This window comes from Caloenas nicobarica, chromosome 2 (assembly GCF_036013445.1).
Source record: "Caloenas nicobarica isolate bCalNic1 chromosome 2, bCalNic1.hap1, whole genome shotgun sequence".
NCBI classification, from domain to species: Eukaryota; Metazoa; Chordata; class Aves; order Columbiformes; family Columbidae; genus Caloenas; species Caloenas nicobarica.
The window spans coordinates 96,615,782-96,636,484 of NC_088246.1; the positions used below are offsets into that span (position 1 = coordinate 96,615,782).

The following is a 20,703-nucleotide window of genomic DNA, read 5'->3' on the forward strand; positions in this document are numbered from 1 at the left end:
AGACGGTGCTGGATCCCTCCAGGCAAAGGAGAGAGAAATGAACCTTCTTCAACACGCTGAGAGCTCCAATCTCTAGATAACAGAAATGGCTCTAACAGGACTGCCTCTGGACATATTTTAAAGGAAACCAGTGATTATTATTGCGTTTTATGCAGGGCCTGAGCTGAGCATGCAACTTATTGGCATGCTGACTAGACAGACAGAGACCATCAGTGTAAGAGCTGGAGGAACACCTGGCCTGTGTATCGCAGCAGCGGTGACGCATCCCTTCAGTCCTCAGCCACCTACTTGCCCCATGAGCAATGACTCCAAGTAGAACTTAGCATCTCATGAGCTCAAAGGTCAAGAATGCAACCACCGCCAGTAGACATGTCAAGCACAATATATATTTTATTTGTTTCATTTCCAAGAAAGTTAAAAACCAGACTGAAAAAGAAATGCGTAGCATAATCTCTACAATTTATGACCAACAAGCACATTTTTATGCAGGCTTTCCTTTTGATTTGAGTACAATTTTGACAGAAGGGTGACCTATAATTTTGACCATATTTTGAAGGATGCCATTGAAAATATATTAATCATAAACTATATCTGAAATATCTTAGTCATATCAGAGAACAAAGAGTTCAGAGGTTTCTTCTAAAGATGCTGATTTCTGTTCTTTAATTTCAGCCTCCCGGTTATTATTAGAGCTTGTAAGAATCGCCATTTTTGCTTTGAGATTTGAGAGGGAGTTAAGTCCCACAGAAAATTGAATGAGTCTGAATAATTCATTGTAAGGAAATATGGACTTAGTTTTCAAATATAGAGAGGACTTTCTACATACAGCACTCTGGAAATACTGTATTAAGTACATTTCTTATCCATATAAGGTAAACATATATCTGCAATTAGTCCAAAGATTTAATTCTGCAGCAATCGGAGTACTTAGATGAAAGAGCCTGCATTCATATGAAATGGTCTTTTCCCTATATTCTCTGAAGTACGAGAATTCAGCCCTTATAGAACATATAATCTTTCTATGTAATAATCTACAGTGTTTCAAAGTGCCTATGCTGTTTTCATTCCTGCAGTACCTGAGTTTGCATTATACTGTTTCTTCTTTCTTTGATTTTTTTTCCAGATTATGGGAGGGATGTTCTTTCTACAAACTTATAGTGCATGTCATTTAAAAGTGACTCTTCCTAATTCAAGATTTTCCACAGAGTATTGGCACTGAGAAGAATTTGTCTTCATTGATGGGAAGACATATCAATACTGGCGGGAACACTCCACTTACTAGAAGGGAAATATTATCCTTTATTGAGATGAAAGATTCCTTACATCTCTTCCATCAATCTGAAGCATTGTGACATTTCCTATCACTGTAGCACAAAGATGTTCCTTCTGGGAAATGCACAGAGTATACTAATGAGTATATTCATACATCAGAGAAAATATTTTTTCCTCTTGTAAAATGACAAAATTATTCTTGATCTGATATAACTAAGCCACTGCAGAGAGAAAGTGTAATTGTCTGTAAATAATAGGTCAAAATGACCAAGCATGACATTTTTAAAGTTCAAATCCTCTCATCCTTAGTTATCATAGATTGCATTAAGACTATTCACAAACAGTATTTGTCAAGCCGCTGTGTACCAAAGTGACTTATTTTGTAGTAAATCCAATAACAAGTGAAACAGAGATTGCTGAGGTTTGCTTTCAATTTCCTTTTCTAACTTCTGTGCCATTTTAAACAAATGACATACTGTTGAGGTGAAGAGGACAGAGCAAAGCACCAGAGATCACCTGAAGGTCAGCATACAGCAGGTCTCTTCATATTAAATTTGCCAGAGCTGAGCTGGCTTTCTAGCCAACAAAACAATGTTCTGCATAACAGAAAGGCAAAGAGCTAAACAGTAAAGAGATTTAGATACCAGGAAACTGCTTTTCAAGGTTCCAAAAAGCCTGCTCTTTACAACATCAGATAATTGACTATTAGACAGATAAAACCCCTGCTTTTCAAAGCAGACATCAAGGAGCAGTGCTTGGGCTCTGAAGTGGAAGGTACAACTCTCAAAACTGATCCTCAGTTTACATCCATATGAAACGCCTCCCTCTTCCCATCTATTTTATGGCAGGTTGTAAGAAACAGATAATGTCTCTTCTCATTTCCATTACAAAGCTCTGCTGAGAGACTAATAAGAGTCTGTTCCAGCTGAAGTGAGTAAAAGCAGTTCTTCAAAAGAGAAAAAAAAAAAAAAAGGAAGCAACTAGTTCAAAGAAAAAAAAAAGAAAAGAAATAGAAAAGACCACCTTTGAATTCTGATTCACGCACTGGGTGATGTGCTTCCTTTTTCTCACTGCACGCTGCTCTGCAGTAGTCGCTCCCTTTTCAGAATGACTGTTTGACCAATTCTTTCACAAAGCCACCTGGTCCCCTCCAGGGATATGCTCAAACAACTCAAGGATTGCTTCAGTCAGAAGCACTTTCACGCAGTTCAAGCCAAAATTGCCCCAGGGAAGACCTAAATCATGCTGGATGAGAGTTCTGATGGTGCTTTTAACAGGGTCAAGATTTCACATTCCAAATGGCAATGGAGCAGCCAAAGTAGGAGAATTTCCTCTTCTAGAAGGACTTCCTGAAAGCATGAAATCACCCTATGGCTGGCTGGATGTGTGTTGAGGGTCACTAAACACCTGGCTTCAATGTGTTCAATCTTGCATTGCATTGACTTTCCATGTGCTTTATTTATCTATTATTTATTTATTTTTGGTGTGGCTTGCTTTATTTATTTTTGTTTTTAAATTTTCACAACGATCGACATTTCAGACTAAGTCTCAGGTTTCAGACATTTGCTCTCAGAAATCAGAAAGCATGAGTCATATTCAGGAGAGTAAAGTATGCAAAAGTCTTCTAAGGACATTATGAAATGCAAAGAGTAACAAAAAAGAATACTTTGACCTGTTCAGGATGGAGTAACATCCCAACTTTTAAGAGTTCCCTTAAGTGGCCATTAAAGACTGCTGAGGATAAACAAAGTTTGTACAGAAAACATAACTGTATTAGTTGAAAAATCGCTAATTAGAAAAAATGTGTCAACGCAAACAAGCGTGTAGGAAGTCATCACATAAAATAAATCAGGTGGAAAAGCAGCAAATGGGAACAAGAGAAAGAAGTCGAGAACAAAAGGATGAAATTGCTTCACAGAGAATGTGTTTTGCAAACAGCACACTGAATCTTCACTGATCTTTCTGCCTCTTGGGCATCTTCACACACTACTTCCAAAGAGGGAGACACAGATCTCCCAATAACAGTTCCCTCTTCTCTGGTGCTTTCAGACTGCCTACACACCACCTTCAGCTTCATTTTCGAAAAGCTGAATGGACTGATACTCTCACGCCACTATCCCACTGTTCCCTTCCCATCCACATTGTTTCTAAAATATGTCCTGCATCCTCTCTCCTACTTGTGGTTTTAACAAAGCAACATAAGGAAGTAGTGTATTGTTGTGTTTACTTTCCTTCATTGAGATGCGGGTTTCTGACAACGATGTTGAGCTTGTTTTGGGAGTCATCCACCAGTAGAACTTGATCAAACCTGTTGCATCCTGAAGCAATTGAGCAAAACAGAGTTATGGCTGCTATAACCTATTCACAAGCAAAAACATGTAGGTGAGCTGTAATTATCAAGGGTTCTGCCATCTGATAACATCTCCAGCAAACAGAAAATTAAACAACTTAAATCAGAAGCAAACGAGTGGAAGCTTTTTCCTTTTTTTGAATAACTGACTACTGACTTTTCCCTGTAGTTGCATATAAATCTTATCTCCACCAGAGAATCTATCCTGAACATTTTTCTTCACTGGATGTTGGAGGCTGAATTTCTGTATTCTCCTTCAGCACTGGAAGTACTTGAGATCCAACCAATAAAATATCTGGAAAGGATGAGTGCAAGGGCTGGTTCATCAGGTATATGCCAAAGTTTGTCTGTAAAAAACAGGTATTTATTGAGACATAACTCATGTTGAAGGAATCAGAATTATAGAGGATCTCACAACCCAGATATGTTTAGAAAAACAATATTGCTTTGAGAATAAGGAGGTATGTACTATCTCTACATAATTAAGAACATTTTAAACTAATTAACTATAATAGACTGATAAACAAAAGCTAACCCGATGCTATTCAAGAAGAATACCTTAAGTAAGTGGATAAATAACATAGTGTTTCATCATGAGTTCCATAGTATCATATATGTAATTTACATTCTCTCGTCTTGTCATCTAATGACTGTTCTGATTTCTTGACAAATACAGTTAAACCATTATCACAAATAAAGGACAGGCAGCAGGAGAACACATGTATGTTCAAACAGTGAGGAAAGGTCTTGCATCTTCTACCATGAATTATTCGCTTTGTTAACAGAACTCTGTTCTGTCTTGCCTTTGTGAATTTCACTTCATTTGTTTTCATGAATATTTTAGTATATTTTATAGAAAATATTCAGAAAGGTTGTTTTACCAGGACTACCACTTGTTATCTGTCATTACCCATGAAGCCATCCTACATAAATATTAGAAATACTTAGATATGTGTCCTTGTGATACCAAATAATAAAGAAAAGAAGAACAGAACAACCACTTCACCCATGGACCATACAACCCTCACAGGCACTGAAAACCTGACCCGAGTGTCTGTGCTCTTACACGTGGTCTTGACCTTAAACACGTTGAATGTTACAGTTGCAGCTGTGAACAGCTGGGTGTGATTCTCCACCAGCTGTGGAGAATTTAGAAACCTGCAAGAAACAGACTTGCAATCTCATTATAATATTTGCCAAACAATTAGAGAATAGTTAATTAAAGAAATATGTAAAGTAAGAAATAAAGTAATGCTGAAGACCATCTTAAATTGATAATTGGTTTGTAGACTTCAGAACGCCTCTTCAAACTGAGGATCTTGGGAAACACAACATGAATTTTCTTGTCTCTTTTTTACAGGTTTCAATAAAAAGTATTTAGTTTTGGTAGGATACAGCCAAAATGTATCAGTCGCTTAAAAGTGAAAGATAAATAAATAAGCGAATGAAATTAACTTAGTATTTCTGAAAAACAAACAAACAGACCAACCCAAATTGTAAAAACAAAACTCTATTCTCCTTCTCCATTTCCTGATTAGATTTACTGCCATTGTTCAGATCGATTAAGCTGAAATTGAGAGAATTACATTTACAGCAGCTTTAGAAAAATAGACTAGGTAAACGGAATTGCAATAAATTAAAAAAAATAGTGTTAGCTGAATTTAAGGGAGCATATTTGACAGACCAAATATAAAGGTGGTATGTTTTCTTCTGTTCTTGCACTGTATAATTAAATAAAGCTCTAGTAATGAGGTAACACAACACAGCTTTTAGTCTTTGAAGAATTAGCGGGATGTAAGGCTGAGACCTACTCCCAACTAACAGAGATGCTGTAAAGCCAAGATCTATCAAAACATGGCTTCAGACTCTGAATTTGAGTGTTTATTTCTCATTCGTAGTCCTAAACATTAAAAAGAAAACCAGCTCCCAAGCAGATGATTTTTGGCTCCTTCTGCTATTCTTTCATCTCACTGACATTTTATGTGTATGGGACATGAGTTGGACCTGATCAGGCCTATTCTACTAATGGCACTTTTTGGATACCATAATGGTGCCAATGCTGGCGGATTCAGGGTAGATCCTCATGGTCAGTGTTCTAGTATTTAATGCTGAGGAATGACTGCAGCACAGTAAGATCCCAATCCACCAGCACAGTGACTGTGTTGGATCAACTGTGGTGCTAAAATGGTAAGTTAGTAACTGTTTCATTTAAGATGTGACAGTATATAGCATTATTTTCTCATTTTATCTTTTCTCTTATTTGTTGACAAGCTGTGATTTCTCCATTGGCATAAATGACATGCTTTTCAGCTTTATGGTTGATAACCTGGATTTACTTCCAGTATCCTAATGCAAAGATGACAGTTGCCACAATTTTGTAGGTTTAAAAAAATCAGGCAATCATAAAACAAATATTGTGAACTGAATATTAGTCCATGCTACACTGTATTTCACACAGGAAGGAATTTTATAACTCATCCATGTAAATGAACTTATTTGATACATGAGAAGCTGTTATAGTTTTTAATATATTTACCATATTGGCATCTTGATTTATCTTAAAACAAGACTAAAACAAATCTGGGCAGATTGTTCACTGTGGAGAATTTAATTTACAATTTTTCTATTGTTGCGAATCATTTAGCAAGATTTTTTTTGTTATAGCACTTTAAACCATTCAGAATTATTTAAGAAAAGGCATGTGTGAATATATCTTATCTTCAGGAGTTCTCAAATACTATTTTAATACATTTCCTTAGTATTTCCCTACTCTGATTTGGAGTCTCATAGTATTTTTTTCAGTGCTGAGACTGAGTGATGCCTAAGGAGTTTTCAAGGTTATGATATACTTATGGTATAAATATTCTGGTATAAATATTCTAGTATTAATACCTGCTTGGATGATTATTTACTTGTAAGAACACTCATTGCTGGCATCTTTCTTTTGTGAATATTCTTAAGACCAAAATTTAGCTTGTGACTACCAGAAATGGATTTGTATCTTTGAAGTAAATTTCCTTGTTTTTTTAAAATGATTACAAATATCGACTCAACAAATACGGATAACAAAAGAAACCCCCAAGCAACCACAAACATGCATCTTGCCATTTGAGCTGTTTCAAGAGAAAGACAAAATGCAGAAATTGGCCCTTCTCACGTTTCACTGATGAAAAATGAGGCTTTCAGAGGCAGAGATTACAGCCTGCAGAGTTCTTACAATAACCTACATAATCTCTCTCTCTTGTTGCTACCCTTTCCTGACTTCGAGGGCATTTTATTCTGCATATAACCTCCCCAGAATGCAGCAAGAACTGAACAGGGAGTGCTGGACTGTGACTTCTGTGGCTTTTATCTGCTTGGTCTTCTGACAGCGGTAGGGACTCTTTCCATCACTCTTAAACTTCATGGGGACCAAAATGTGAAGCTTCTTGATCAGTAAAATGCACAACATTTCACCACTGGGGTAAATAGATAAAATGTACTTATTCTTGCCAACAGTGAATCATACGATAGTCATCACACTCACTTAAAAGAGGAGCTGTAAAATGCTGTCATTCTTGCATGTTGTTTCAAGTATATTCACTGGATCAACACTAATATGCACTGCTTAGATTTTCACTGGCAGAGAAATATCCTGGGTGCAGCATCTCCTCTTGTAAGACAGAAACCTGAGGTGCTACATCTGACAAAGGCTGAGATGAGATGCCCTCAAGATACAGCTCCTAAACAATCAGTTATTTCAGACAAGCACTCTGTAGGAGAAAATGCCCTGCTGGAATGCGTAACAAGCACGTAAGTGATACTGCATGCTGAAACTTAGCTTTGAGTTCTGGAACTTGCCCCTGGATGTAGCTCTCAGCTGCCTTCTCTCAACAGATGAATTCACCTGATCACTTCTGCTCATTTTGTTCATATAATGACATAAACTCCTTCCCATGCAAAGGTTTGTGAGATAAAATTATTAAAGCCAAATGAATTTGGTTTTATATGAGAACGCTTTATTAGGTCTCAATTCACCAAAACTTGTTAGTAAAGCCTTACAAAAAAGGAAAGTGGAAGTACTCACTTTCAACATGCTGATTTTTCATATTGGAAACAAGGCAAACTTTTAACTTGGTGCTTTGTTCAAAATATCAGGACAGCAGAACTTTTTACTAAGAACTGATTTTCCTTTGTGCTCTGCCTTAAAGAAATGCATTTCCTAGTTCATCCACGAACAAGAGAATTTTATTATATCAGAGGTCTATTAATTACATTAATCACTATTTGCAAATGTTTCAGAACTTTAGATGAAAAGCATTGCATAGTGTAAAGCCCTGCATTACTATGAAAATGATGATAATGATGCATCAGATAAGAGAAGTCATTTGCTATCCTTGCTAACGCTTCAGTAAGCAGTCCAAAGGCACAGCGTCTAATTCTGCAGGGGAAGAAGCTCTCCCAAGGCACAATGAGACACATTAAGGAGGATCAACAGCCCACAGGAAGAAACACAACTCTTTTACAGTATGAGGGCATGTGCAAACATAATGGATTTCCCTTGATGTACCGCTATCCATACATTTATGCTGGGGCAGACTGGTAATGCAATTCCCTTTGCTACCTTGACAGCAAGTCCCAGCTTATGGCACTGCTGCAAATCTACCCACGGGGCTTCCGCTGTTGCTAGCGTTAAACCGCATCTGCAAAACACAGAAGGCGGGCAAGAATTCTATGTCCTCTCCTTTCTGTCTATGTGTGTTTTGCATCAGGTGGCAATGCATGTGAAGCAGCGTGTGGCTATTTTTATGCTATTTGCTTAACGTAGTTATCTAGGCTTTTGTAGTCTCCTGCAGCAACAGAGAGCACTCTGTCACAGGAGGAGAGCTCATTTTTCCTTTTCAGTCAAAAATTACAGAAGGAATCCTTAATGAGTGTTTCTTCAGAACTGACGGCAGCAGAGCTCAAGTTCGTCTTGTCAAGGTGTTTGCATTTTATTTCAAACAATGTGATAAAAGATTTCATAAAAAGTAGCTGGCTAGGCTTCAGCACCCTGCTTTACATTCATCGGGAAAAATGCAAATTGCTTGTGTGGCTAATTACAGTAGCTGGTTCTGGCTTTCAGCTGTAATCCATCTATGCAAAGCCTCAGTCTTTCAACTTAGAGCACCAAGTTCTCAGAGTCTCAGAGGGACAGAGAAAAAATATGATTTCAGAAATAAATATTGAACCATCTCTTACAAGCCTTACTTTATTTAGCTCATTATTGAAGTTCATTGGGAATGCTGTCATTTGTGCTACCAGTTTGATAAAGCCCGATATATTATTTCAGGTTGGTGTTCTTGAAAAAAACAAAACCAAAAGAAAATGGTAAATATTGACATCTAGCTCTCTTATTAAGCATTCAGGATTTACTATCCATTTGTATATGCCGTTACTTTAATGTTTTGGAAATCGAGCAACTACAACAGCCGTTCAAAAATATCAGTTCCCCTTGTACTAGGAAATTAGCTTAAACCTTATTTTGCTACATTTGTTTCTTGTAGTTTGAATCACATTGGCAGCTGGGAACAAACACTGCTAAATTTCTTCACTGAATCTGTATCTGATAAAAAAAGAAAATGAAGTCTGTTAGATGACTCCTTAACAATAAGGCACATGCTAGAGACATGAGTCAGCAAAGGATTAGCGCTGCAGTTTAACACATTCACACGAACTCGATGTTTTTTCTCTCTCCCCACTGTGAAAGGTTTGGATCCATGTCCTCTACTAGGTCTGCTTAGCACACTGAAGATACCATAGTCCTCAGGTGCAACTCACTGATAAACAGCTGCTAACCATCACCCCACAGATGACTTGCAGAAGGGATGGGCTTTGAGGTCTTCTCAGGCCAGCCCAGCCAAAACTAGCAATTCAAATTCTTTCAGCTGTCAAGCTAACCCAGTGGACTTGGCCTTGTGCAGAGCAGGGCATGCTCACAAACACCCATCTGCCAGCAGCGCTGAAGACTGGGAAAAATAAAACAAGCTGAGAGGCCGGTTCTTTGCAGCATGAATGTCATTGCGCAGCTGAGGGAAGCAGAGAACTCCTCCATTGTGAGGAGCAGCCCTGTGGTTTTGCAGCGTCTCCCTTGCCATGTGTTTTTTATCTGGTGCCAGGTTGTTCTCAAGAAGGTGGATTGCTTTTGCCTTAGTTATGTTTGAATGTTACTTGGATCTTGGAGTGCTTGTATCAAGAAAACCTTTGTATTGCTAAGTTAATCAGAATGAAAGAGAAGCTCATCCTTGCTGTGGGAAACATGCAGAAGATGCTTTGCCTCTCCTGAGAATCTATGTCCCAGGTAAGGTTTCGCTGCCATTTGAGAAGGTCTCTGAAAACAGAGTGGTTTCCCTCTGCAAAGGATTCAAGTCATAACCCAGGAAAACCCACACAAGTAGACAAAGTTCTCTGCATACCCCACCCCATGTGGCAGCTGGGCAGCATCCCTGCCCAGAGAGCCAGAATGCACTCTAAAGCGTCCCAGATGTTCCGGCTGTGGCTCACCATTCGCTGGAGAGGGCACTTCTCAGGCTACCCGTGGCCAGGAGCTCATCTCACAAAGGCACATGTGGTCATCTGGGTGCCAGAGCCTGCTGTGCAACCCTAAGTCACCTCAGGTCAGTGAGAAGCTGTGCCCAGACAGCCGGCCCCTGCCTGCTCGCCTCCCCCCTGGTCTTGCTGCACCAGGCGGTTGGCTCCGAGTCGGAGCTGGCGGAGCCATTCACCAAGGATAACATTCACTGAAAATGTAGCTCTTTGTTTGCTTAATGAGTCACTGAGACGAACCAATTTATTATTTTTTTCCTAAACAAAGAATGCGTTATTTGTAACTCGTTTGTGCATTGTTTAGGTGAATAATTTTCAACCTATTTGTTATTGCTCTGCCTCTGTGCTGTGCCCAGTCTCTGGTGTTTGGCTGGTACTGGCGAGATGTCTGAGCCCTGACTGGCTGACCAACTTTTACAACAGAAGTTTAATGAACAGGAAACAATGAATTTAGAGCAAAGATTTCCAGCTAAATACTTACGAGGAGATCTGTGAAACTTTTAGGATGCCAAGCTGTCTAGCCAACATCTGAGCATTCTCAGTTCCAAGCTGCAATGAAACCTTAGGAAGCAGAAGGACTCCAAAAGAACGTCTGTATTTCACACTTCTTCTCCAGTCACCTTCTTAATCAATTACTCCCCACTTTGACTATATTCACATCTGCTCTGTTTTTCCTGCGAAGTGGTTTCTCACAGTAAGAATAAAGATTACTCTTATGCGTATCATTTCAGACACTCTGGTTTTTTCTGCAGATTTTTCTTCTTGAATGACATCAGTGCATCAGCTTGTGTTTTTCAAGACCAAAATAAACACATTGTAAAGCAGTACATACTGAATAAAAGCAAGCACTGTGAAAAATAATACACATTAATAGTCAATTTCTGAATAAAAAACGTGTTGAGAATTTAATAGAAATATCTGGGTTGTAAGTGCATCCTCTTTTTACTGGAAAAACAAATTGTAGTGATTAGCATAACAACTTAATCATGAATGTTCCCTCAGCAGATATTTCAGTATGCATGCAGTGAAGTCACTACATCTTTCTATACAGCTCTTTCGGAGTTCTGTACTGACCTTTTTACCTCTGGCAGCAGACAGAGACTGCAGAAATTCTTTGTTTCGTTCCCCAGACTGTTGATCAATGCAGATTATTTGACATCTGCTACATGGACCTACAACCTGAAATTTCAGTTAAAGAAGGTTCACAGCTGTATATCAAAGCAGTACAACACAGAACAGTACAAGCTTATGACCATCATATCTTAAAAACACATCTCTCACATACTTTTCCCGTGTTCTTTTATGTTTTAATTATGTAAGAGGTCAGGTCTGTTCACCTAATGTAGGTACATTTTCAAAAGGTCTACTTGCAAAGTTCTCATTGATTTTTTTTTTTTTTTAATTCACTTTTTTTTTTTTTAAATGAAAACTTTCCCAGAGACAGAATCTGAGAAATCAAAAACATTTACAGATTTGAATTTCCTGATGGCTTCATTTCATCCACTTGCCCGAAGGAGAACTGAAAACAAAATTAATCTAGTGCCTCAGGATTTAACCCAAGGAGGATTTTCTTGGAGTTAAACTAACAGGGTTTGGTTGACATTGTTTCAGTGCAGCCAAAATACATAATATCGCCCGTTCTTTCTTATAGGCATAGCACTTGTAGATAATCAGAATGCAAGATGTGAGTTTTCACAAGTTTATATAATCAGAAGGAATAATGAGGACCTGTACAGTATCATCATACAGAGCATGGTTCTTAAAGTTAATTCTTTTTTGAATGAGGGGGTGTATCTAGGGAAAAAACAAACAAGAAATACTGCAATGAATTGCTTCTTACCTTTTAAAACATTAAAATTAAGAAGGAAGACATATTCCAGTTTCTTTTAATATTGCAACCCTAACTTTAGCAAAGCTGTATGTTACAGAAACTGTCTTAACAGTATCTCAATATACACATTGTGTTATAAATTTCAAATAGGGCAAATAATTAAATCTGACACTGCAAACATTTTTATATGCTGATCTGAAGTGCTATTTCAGTTCTTTGCAGTATATCTAGAACTACTTGCACAACTCTTCAGTGTAATCTTAAAAAACATACATTTAGCTCAGCTTTTTCAGAAGATGATTTTCCAGAGCTTTAATATTTTGTTAAAAGAACAAGAAAACAAGACAGAGATGGAAATAGTTTTCCCTATTTTGTTTTGTTCAATGGCTTCTTCTACCATTTTCCTGGTATCAAGTACCATTAACATGATTTCTGCTGTTACTGCATCAGTATCTGAAATAAGGACCCAGCAGAAACTGGGAAAGACAATGCCAGTTGCATAAGCCTTTCTATTTTCAGCTTGTATTCCTGAATGCCAGAAACAGGAATGCCTTTTTCTTCTGTAGTTTTACAGTATCTTCCAGAACAGGATCCTGAGCTGAGATCCCTAGTACAACTCCAGCCTCCAACAAGCTATATAGCAAGCATTTTGTCCTCATCTCCTACATAAAGAAATTTTTCTTCAATTTTCTGTAACTCATATTACAGATTAGTGATCAAAGTACACTGAAGAAGAGAGCAGGTGAGTCATAATTTGCACCCTTACTTAAAAAATGGCTTCTCTATTTCTTACAGTATGTTGACCAGCAAGAAATAGGAGGGATACCTATCACAGCTTCTAGATCTGACCTTAGCACTTCTGTTATTCACACCTTCATTATCACCCCTAAGAAAACAGCAAATAAGAGACTTTCAAATCCTAGGCAATGCATTTTCAAATACGTATTTCATATCTAAGGACCAGACAAATTGAACAGAACATGTAATACATGTGTGCATCATTCCCTTAGGTTTCATGTGTAACTTCTTCATGGATCCTTCCTTGAAGTTTTACTCAAAATAATGTATTTGCCAACAACGTCTATCTCTTCAGCATTTTCGTTACAGTACAAAGCACATTATGTTGTTAGATATGAAATGAAGCATAACATATGAGAAAACCCTACCAGGCTAGACTTAGAAACATGTCTTGAATTGAGATTAAGACAAAATGTATACAACAGACAGTGATCATTCACTTGTATTCATGTCCAGCCTTTTGGCAGCCAGTTGCTTGATGTGCAGCAATCCAAGGTTACATTTCGATTATTATGCTTAACGGCAACCAGTATTCTCTTGTGACATGCTGGCTAAATATTTGCTGTAAACTGCCTTGAAACAGTGATTATTTTTCTGCTCAGTTAGATAGAGGTGGAAAATTTTATGAATTACGAAATTTAAAAAAAGGTGTGGAGGAATATGTCAAAATCTCTCAATTATATTGAAGCATGTCTGCCACAGGCCACAGCATGTTTGATTTTTTTACACACTTCATAAAATTCATCTGCACAAACTGTGCCACCCATGTTCCAGTCAAAACCTTACAAAAACTGCTCTGTCTCCAGGGGTCAAAAAACTTTCTGATAGAGCAGGACTAGGACAAGGGAGATGAGTTCGCACCTGGAATCGCAGAGCACCTATTGAAATCTCAGCCCACTCTTCTTCTTCAAAGGACTCTGGTGCACTGATGACAAGGTTGGCACGGAAACGTCGGATTAATTCTTCTATTTCCAAAGGTTCTTCCAATCTGTCTCATGGAGTTGACAAAGAAAAAATAAGGTTTATTAACTGATTCTACACTAGATATTTGTGCTGTAAGAATCTAGTGGCTAATATAATTCAACAAATGTTTCTCCAGAGTAACCTGGACCAAGTTTTACTACGAAGGCTATGAAAATGGCGCAAGGTATTTACAATATGTAAGACTTCACATGTAATTTGTAACCCTTCTTCAGAGGTGTAACCCGGAACTGTGAAGTGGGTATGAAAGCATGTAGACAGGCGATTGCAAACAGCGCATATGAAAAAAATTCCTTATTAGTTGTTATGTGTAAGGCCAATGGTAATAAATGAAAAGATCTTTTGAGTTAGCAATCAATTGACTCATTAAATGCTTCTAAAAAGAAGGCAAACAGAAGCTTATTCTGCACATGCTGCAGTGGCAAAAAGGACAAAACCAGCAGATGCCGAAGGTCAGAAAGGCCAGTAAAGGCATTTTGTGAGATAATGTATTGCTCATATCATTACAATTTGCCTTTGGGATGCAGCAGATTGCACCAAATGATAGGTGTTTTGGAAAAAAAATTAATCTCTGTGTGGTGATATCTCCACCTCTTTACAAGCATTTGAACTGCCAGAGTATAGATCTGTGTCAGTGCAGAGAACATATATGAGGCAGAGAGTGCAGCAGACTGCATACAAATATCAGAAATCTGGCTGTAACTTTGAATTGTCATTCTTCACTCTCCTAAAGGAGAACTTGACCAGTACCAGTAAAAAAAACAAAAAAAACCCCAAAAAACCCAAACAAAACCAAAAACAGCAACTAGAATTTGCAAGAGAGTTCACTCAGTGTCTTTGTTAGTGGGGAAAAAACATGTCTTTTCGCATTAGCTGTTATGGACATGAAAAACTTTCGACACTCCATCAGCTGTGGTCTGGCAACTTTGGGATGATACCCTGCAGCAGGGACAGAAACCTGGGTAAGTGGTGAAAAGAGAAGTTTCTGTCCCAGAAAAAAAAAAAAAAAATTAAAAAGTAAGGACATGCAGCTTAAAATGTGTTTTAATTAAAATGAGGAAAAACATGCAAAACCAAAGCACAGGGAAAACTGTTCACATCAAGCAGTCTTGGCAGAAGAGGCCTGTCAGGTGAAAAAAAGAGCTTGGTTTTATTTAAAGTGCTCTGGATGATCTTCTGTAGCAGACAAATGTGCATAAGGATAAACTGCCTGTGCAGACTTCCAGCCAAACCACACAAGCCCTGCTCCACCGAGCCTTGACTGTTCACAAGGGCTCCAGCAGCCCGAGGGCACCAAGTGGGATGGGAAGCTGAATGGCTACAGGTTTTCCCTCAAGATCCCACAAACAATCCCATGGCTGAGACACATTTCATAATTATTGCAGGAGATAGGAGCCAACAGAAAGTGTACAATATGCTGATGCTCAGACAGGGAGGAAAATAGCAGTTTGTCATGAATGAAACGAGTTATGCTGTTGTGCTTCCTAGCTTTGCTGTGGGCTCTTGGAACTTGGATGCTGTGTGGGCTCTAGTTTTGAATCCACTTTGTGACATATTGGTGCTTGCCACCCCAGCCGATACCGGTGGGGGTATCAAGAGCCCCAGTAGCCTCAGAGCTGGGCCTGCAGCATCCTGAGCCAGCTGCTGAAAACGATCTATAGTTTCTACAGGTTCATCCCTTGCTGCTGCTCCTCCTTCCGCCTGCTCAGGCTCACCTCCAAAATACCTCCCCTCTCCTGCGCCTATTCCCAGCCCTCAGAACTGTTCCTCATTATTTGGGAGCATGTATGTGAGTAAATGCCCATCATTTTCCCTTCCACCCCAAAACATGCATCGGATGGATAAAGTGACAGGCACTTTCATCCTGCAAACCTCAAAAAGGATCTGTTGCAAAAACCAGTGTATTTTGCCAAAGCTAGCCTGGGTACTTTGGACTTTTCACAGTAGTGAGCCCTGCAATCCAGAATGTGTTACGTATATTTAACAGGTAAACCTGAAAATGAGTATTTGCATCTTCAGGGTTGTATTTCTAGCAAGAACACTTGAGTATAAAGCCAGGCCATGGGGATTTTCATGGAGGTGGCATGTAAAGGCAACACCAGAGAGGTAGATATCTCCATATACATATAGCTCTCCAAGAGTATGTTACATTCTAATTTTTGATTAAATTGCTGTTTCTGTTTTAGATCACCTCTCAAGAACCAAGTACAAACTGGAAGATTAATTTTTACTTATAGAAGATGCAAAGAGAAATAATTAAAAAACGATTGAAGATTAAAATTGCTTTATAAATCTTAGTAGGTTGCCACTAAACAAAACCAAACCCACATGCCAATAAGCTAAATAATGCTTCTTAAAAAATAAAAACGTTTAATAAAGACCCATATGTGCAGATTCTTGAAAATACATCGCACAGTTCTGTATTTGGACACCATGATTTAGTAACAGCGCAAAACGATATTGCTGTATATCTATGCTGAATTTATTTCCCCAGCACATGGAGCCCTCAGTCCCTGCCTAGCTTGTTCCCACTGTCGGTCCTGAACTGTCCTAAGGATTTCAGCTGGGAGTGATACCAAAAAGTCATCAAAAAGACCCTCTAACACTGTTTTGAAAGTGTTAATTGCTGTACATCTATGCTGAATTTATTTCCCCAGCACCCTGGGAAAGCACTGCGTGGCACAATGGGGAAGAATTTTCCAACTTGTGCTGCAGAGTGGGAAGTAAGGTGCTTCTCAGGCATTGTGGCAGCTCCAATGACATCTGGAGTTTGAAGAAAATGAGATTATAAGCCTAGTTGCACTGGAACATATTAGACTTAAAATCAGTGGATCATCTGACATTGCATGTTTTATCAAAGTTCCCTGTCCTTCTTCATCCTCACTTGCTGCTCCCTCTGGTGCCTTACTCCTCTCATTTGCGTTCAGATGTCACGTCTGGAAGGTTCCTCACTGGGTCTCACCGTGGAAAAAGCCCAGTCTGAGTAAGAGGTGCCTGCAAGTGTTGTTCTCCCAAGAAGATGTAACCAGGCCTCAAAAGAAGGCATTAACTATCAGGGAGAAAGGGTAGTCAAAATGGCTGAGAAGCAGACTGATTCAAACCTTTTCCAGGCATTTTTCCCAGAGGAGCACTGCCATGATATGTTAAAATTGCCCAGCTTTCTTCTCCTGAAGAATAAAAACCCTCAGGCAATGCAAGCTCCAGTGGTCTGTAGTGCTGCTTCACTCAGTCACTGGTTTTAAATCCTGAAGCTATATGGGTATCCGCCTACAGCTATATATAGTTATATATTCCTCCTCTACTCAAACCAGGAATTTTAATGCAGGGGGCGTGTTTGGTGGGTGACTAAGAGGAGAGAAGATAACTTCATGCAGAGTAAGGGAAGTTTGGTAAGACAGGAAAAGGGGGCTCAGAGTCAAATGCCGGGGCTGTGGGATGCACAGCTATGATGGAGGCCTCGAGGGCAGATTTTCTGTGGGATTTGAGCCTGTCCTACTCATATTCAAGAAACAGCAACTTTCAATTGTCAGCATATGAAAATTTAGCTGGTAATTGGTTCCTTAGCTTTGAACTGTGGGCTGGCTGACTGTTTCATTTGCTGCTTCAATGTCCCACTTCTGTACAAGTAAAGCCAAATTCAATTAAGAAATGAAATTAATCCAGTCCTGCAAGTAGTTTTAAAATATTTCTGTTGTGAACATTTGCTATAAATCTTAATCCTTCCCATGGGAAAAAAATAGTCCAGCAAGTAGCAAGATTTTGTATTTTCATCTGCCAGATTATTTATGTTGAGAAAACCTAATTATCCTTGTTCTTCCCACAACGTGAAGATGGCTGGTTCCCAATAGTCTCCTACCACCAAATTATTTGACAAGAATTTTGTTTAAGTTTGTTTAAGACGACTAGCAGAAAGATTATGTTCAAACACTTAATCTAAATTTTCAGATTTCATGCACATAATTATACCAGTTTAGTACCCATATATTTGTTGAACACTGAAAAATAAGTAACTCTACATTTCCAGATAAAACAGTTATATTGGCACTTAATGGCAAGATTCTGGAACCCAAGACTGCTGAGAGACATTTGGAGACAGAAGGATCTTACCTGGCAGAAACATGTTCTTTCAGCTGCATAATGCTTGTTGCATTTATCAGGAGGTATTGTGCTTCATTCACTAGAGAGAGTGAGATGTTTGTAGCAGATGCCAGACCTAAAAAGATGAATCCAACATTATAAAATGATCACTAGAAATCAGGAAGATTATACTAGTAATTTCACCTCATCTTTCCTTTGACCTCTTATTCATTCTCATTTAAAAAAATATTCATTTGGCTCCAGGTACTAAGGAAAGATTCCAAGAATCCCCTGAAACCTGTAAATGATAGTGATGCAATGCATTTAGAAAGTGAGGTAGAATTGAGATTTTGCCATGTTTGTAAAACAATTTACAAGAGCAATATCTATGGATTTCTGATGCTCCTTCCCTTTGATCCTTTTATATAATAAAATTAAGACTAAATTCTTTGTTTATAGGTTTTTCATAATTGTTTTTCAAAATTATCATTGAGTTTCCAGACAAAATCATAGTCATGATGATAAACTTCTCCCAAACTGATGTATCTGTGCATTTTCACCCAGTGTAACAAGTGGAAGGGCAGCATAAACACAGTTTGGGTATAAATGTACCCTTTGAAACCTACTAGATCAATATTGAATGAGTCTTTCACTCTTTACCAGAGTAATTATATAGTCAGTATGAAGTCTGTGAGACTGATGTTTAGTAAGTGACAAATCACAAATATTTTGAATGACAACATACCTTTTGTATTTTTTTGATGCGACCTGTCTTTTATGTCTGAACTTTGTCTTATCAAGCGACATGGACGACCAAGAAACAATGAGAACCAGTCAGCAGTTCTTTCTCCACAGTCATATGTTTTTACCCTATTATGAGAAAAGAGGGACTTTTAGCAGAATTTGATTGCTCAAACGTGAATTTTCAAAATTGAAGATGAATTACAAAGATGTTAATTCTGCTTCTTCCAATACAAAATACAGAATCTGTATTCTCCAGTGAGTGATAAAACAGATGTGAAATTCTGCTTAATATTATCTCCCAATTTCCTCAACTTTACTCTGTTAGACTTGAAATTAATATTCACAAGTTCTAATTTAGTTTTATACAGAAAATTACTGTGGAATAAAGGATTAAATAATTGCAACACTCAAGACACTGACTCTGAAGTACAGTAACTGGTAGCCCATATTACAATACTACAATATAGTATTATGAAAAAGTTATTCTCTAGTCTGCGCTTTTTACCAAAAGAAAAAAGATTCGTCTGAGTTGAATTTAAGATTGCCCTACTGTGCCCCATCGTACCCATCAGGTACAATGATGTTAATTCCCTAATTTAGTTCATGTTAGTAGACAGCCTGCTGGGGCTTAATACTGTATAAATCAGGATCAAAGTTTTGCCCTTTTTTTTATTTGCTTACCATTTTGAGTTACAGTGGCTGAGTTAGAGACACACAGCATTCTTAGTATTTCATCAAATGTCACTGTATAGTTTTTGTATTCCGAGACTTCTATGTTTTCAGATTGCTTCCCCTTATTGTCAGACCATTTTTTGAGCAAGTACCATCATCTCTTCAAGGTCTTATTCAAAGTCACAGAATCAAGCCCTTCCATTGTAGCTCAGTTCTACTCATTTCCTGCTTTTGTTTATTTTTGTTGAGTATTACTTTACGTCTGTCAGCCTTACATTTCATTTGGCATGTGTCAGGCAATTTATAAAGGAGGGCCTAGTTCTCTCAGATTTTACTTGCTGCCTGCCTTGAGTTCCCCACTCATCTTCTTGTTATGTCATTTAGCTTCAGTGCGTTACAGCTGGTCCCTCTAGCTAGGTAATTTATAGAACAAGAAACAAGGACAGCTGAAGTCTGAATATTGATCCCAAGGGATATAATACATACATTTACGCACAACAGGCCCAGTTCACCTTGTTTTTAACTATGCCTCTGTCTTTTTCTACCACTTATACTCTTCCTTTAATCTCTTTGATATTGTGGCCTGTCAAAGAGGAGGCTGTGTCCCTGCCTGTTTCAGTAGAGCACTAACCTTGAGCATTAGGATCTCCTACCACATCAATAACCTTAATATCACCAGCTTCTACTTGCATCTGTCCAGTTAGATATTATACTAGAAAGCCATGTCCCTCCGATGGGAGCAGCACATGCTGATGGACAACCCCCACTGAGATGAAGGCCAACACTGATGAATTGCTTCGCAAGGGAAACTTGGGCTCATTAAACTTTGGTGGCTGCTGTGAAATTAAACTTCCTTACATGAATGCTTGCAGATTCAACATCATGTGCTTTTCTCTGCTATCTTTGTGTAAATTCACATTAAACACCTATGTCAACAGAACTGGATGAAACCACGACGTCAGAGAGCAGAACTAATAAGTGGAAAATGCCTTCAGTAGTGGTTTCTTTGGAATAAAAGCCTTTTAACAAGACTTTTGGTCCCACTGCTCACATCAGACACTTTGCAGAAAAGATCCCAGACCACAAATCACCTCCTGTCTTACTGCAGATGACTGTTTTGCTCCTATTTACATTTTTTGGCCCCGGAGGCTCCCCTGTGGAAACATGGGAACCTGGCATCAGTGCTGTTGGACCTCTGAGCAGCTTGGGAGCCTCATCAATGCTGTCCATTCACTCTGCCTTCCTCTCTGCTTTGTTTGCTAATCACAGTCCACTCTGTGCAAATTGTCTTGCATCTCCCCTTTCTTTGTCATTCTATCCTTTTCTTCCTCCTCAGAGTTCTAAGCAGTTTCCCATGAAAATTTCCTATTTCATACATTAAAAATGACACAGTCAGTGACATGAAAGACAAGCT

The 20,703-nt window shown here is 38.5% G+C and overlaps 1 protein-coding gene across 2 annotated transcripts in view; it reads right to left on the minus strand.

Annotated features, from left to right (window-relative positions):
- Positions 1-380: 380 nt before the first annotated feature.
- MOCOS (molybdenum cofactor sulfurase) overlaps positions 381-20,703 on the minus strand; it is a 228,967-nt gene continuing 208,644 nt past the window's right edge. For both annotated transcript variants that reach the window (XM_065629343.1, XM_065629342.1), the window contains 5 exons: positions 18,619-18,743; positions 17,904-18,009; positions 13,677-13,803; positions 11,261-11,365; positions 381-3,969 (listed from right to left, as the gene is read on the minus strand). In XM_065629343.1, coding sequence (XP_065485415.1) covers positions 3,823-3,969; positions 11,261-11,365; positions 13,677-13,803; positions 17,904-18,009; positions 18,619-18,743 — 610 coding nt within the window. In that variant the 3' untranslated portion in view covers positions 381-3,822. The remainder of the gene's footprint in view (positions 3,970-11,260; positions 11,366-13,676; positions 13,804-17,903; positions 18,010-18,618; positions 18,744-20,703) is intronic.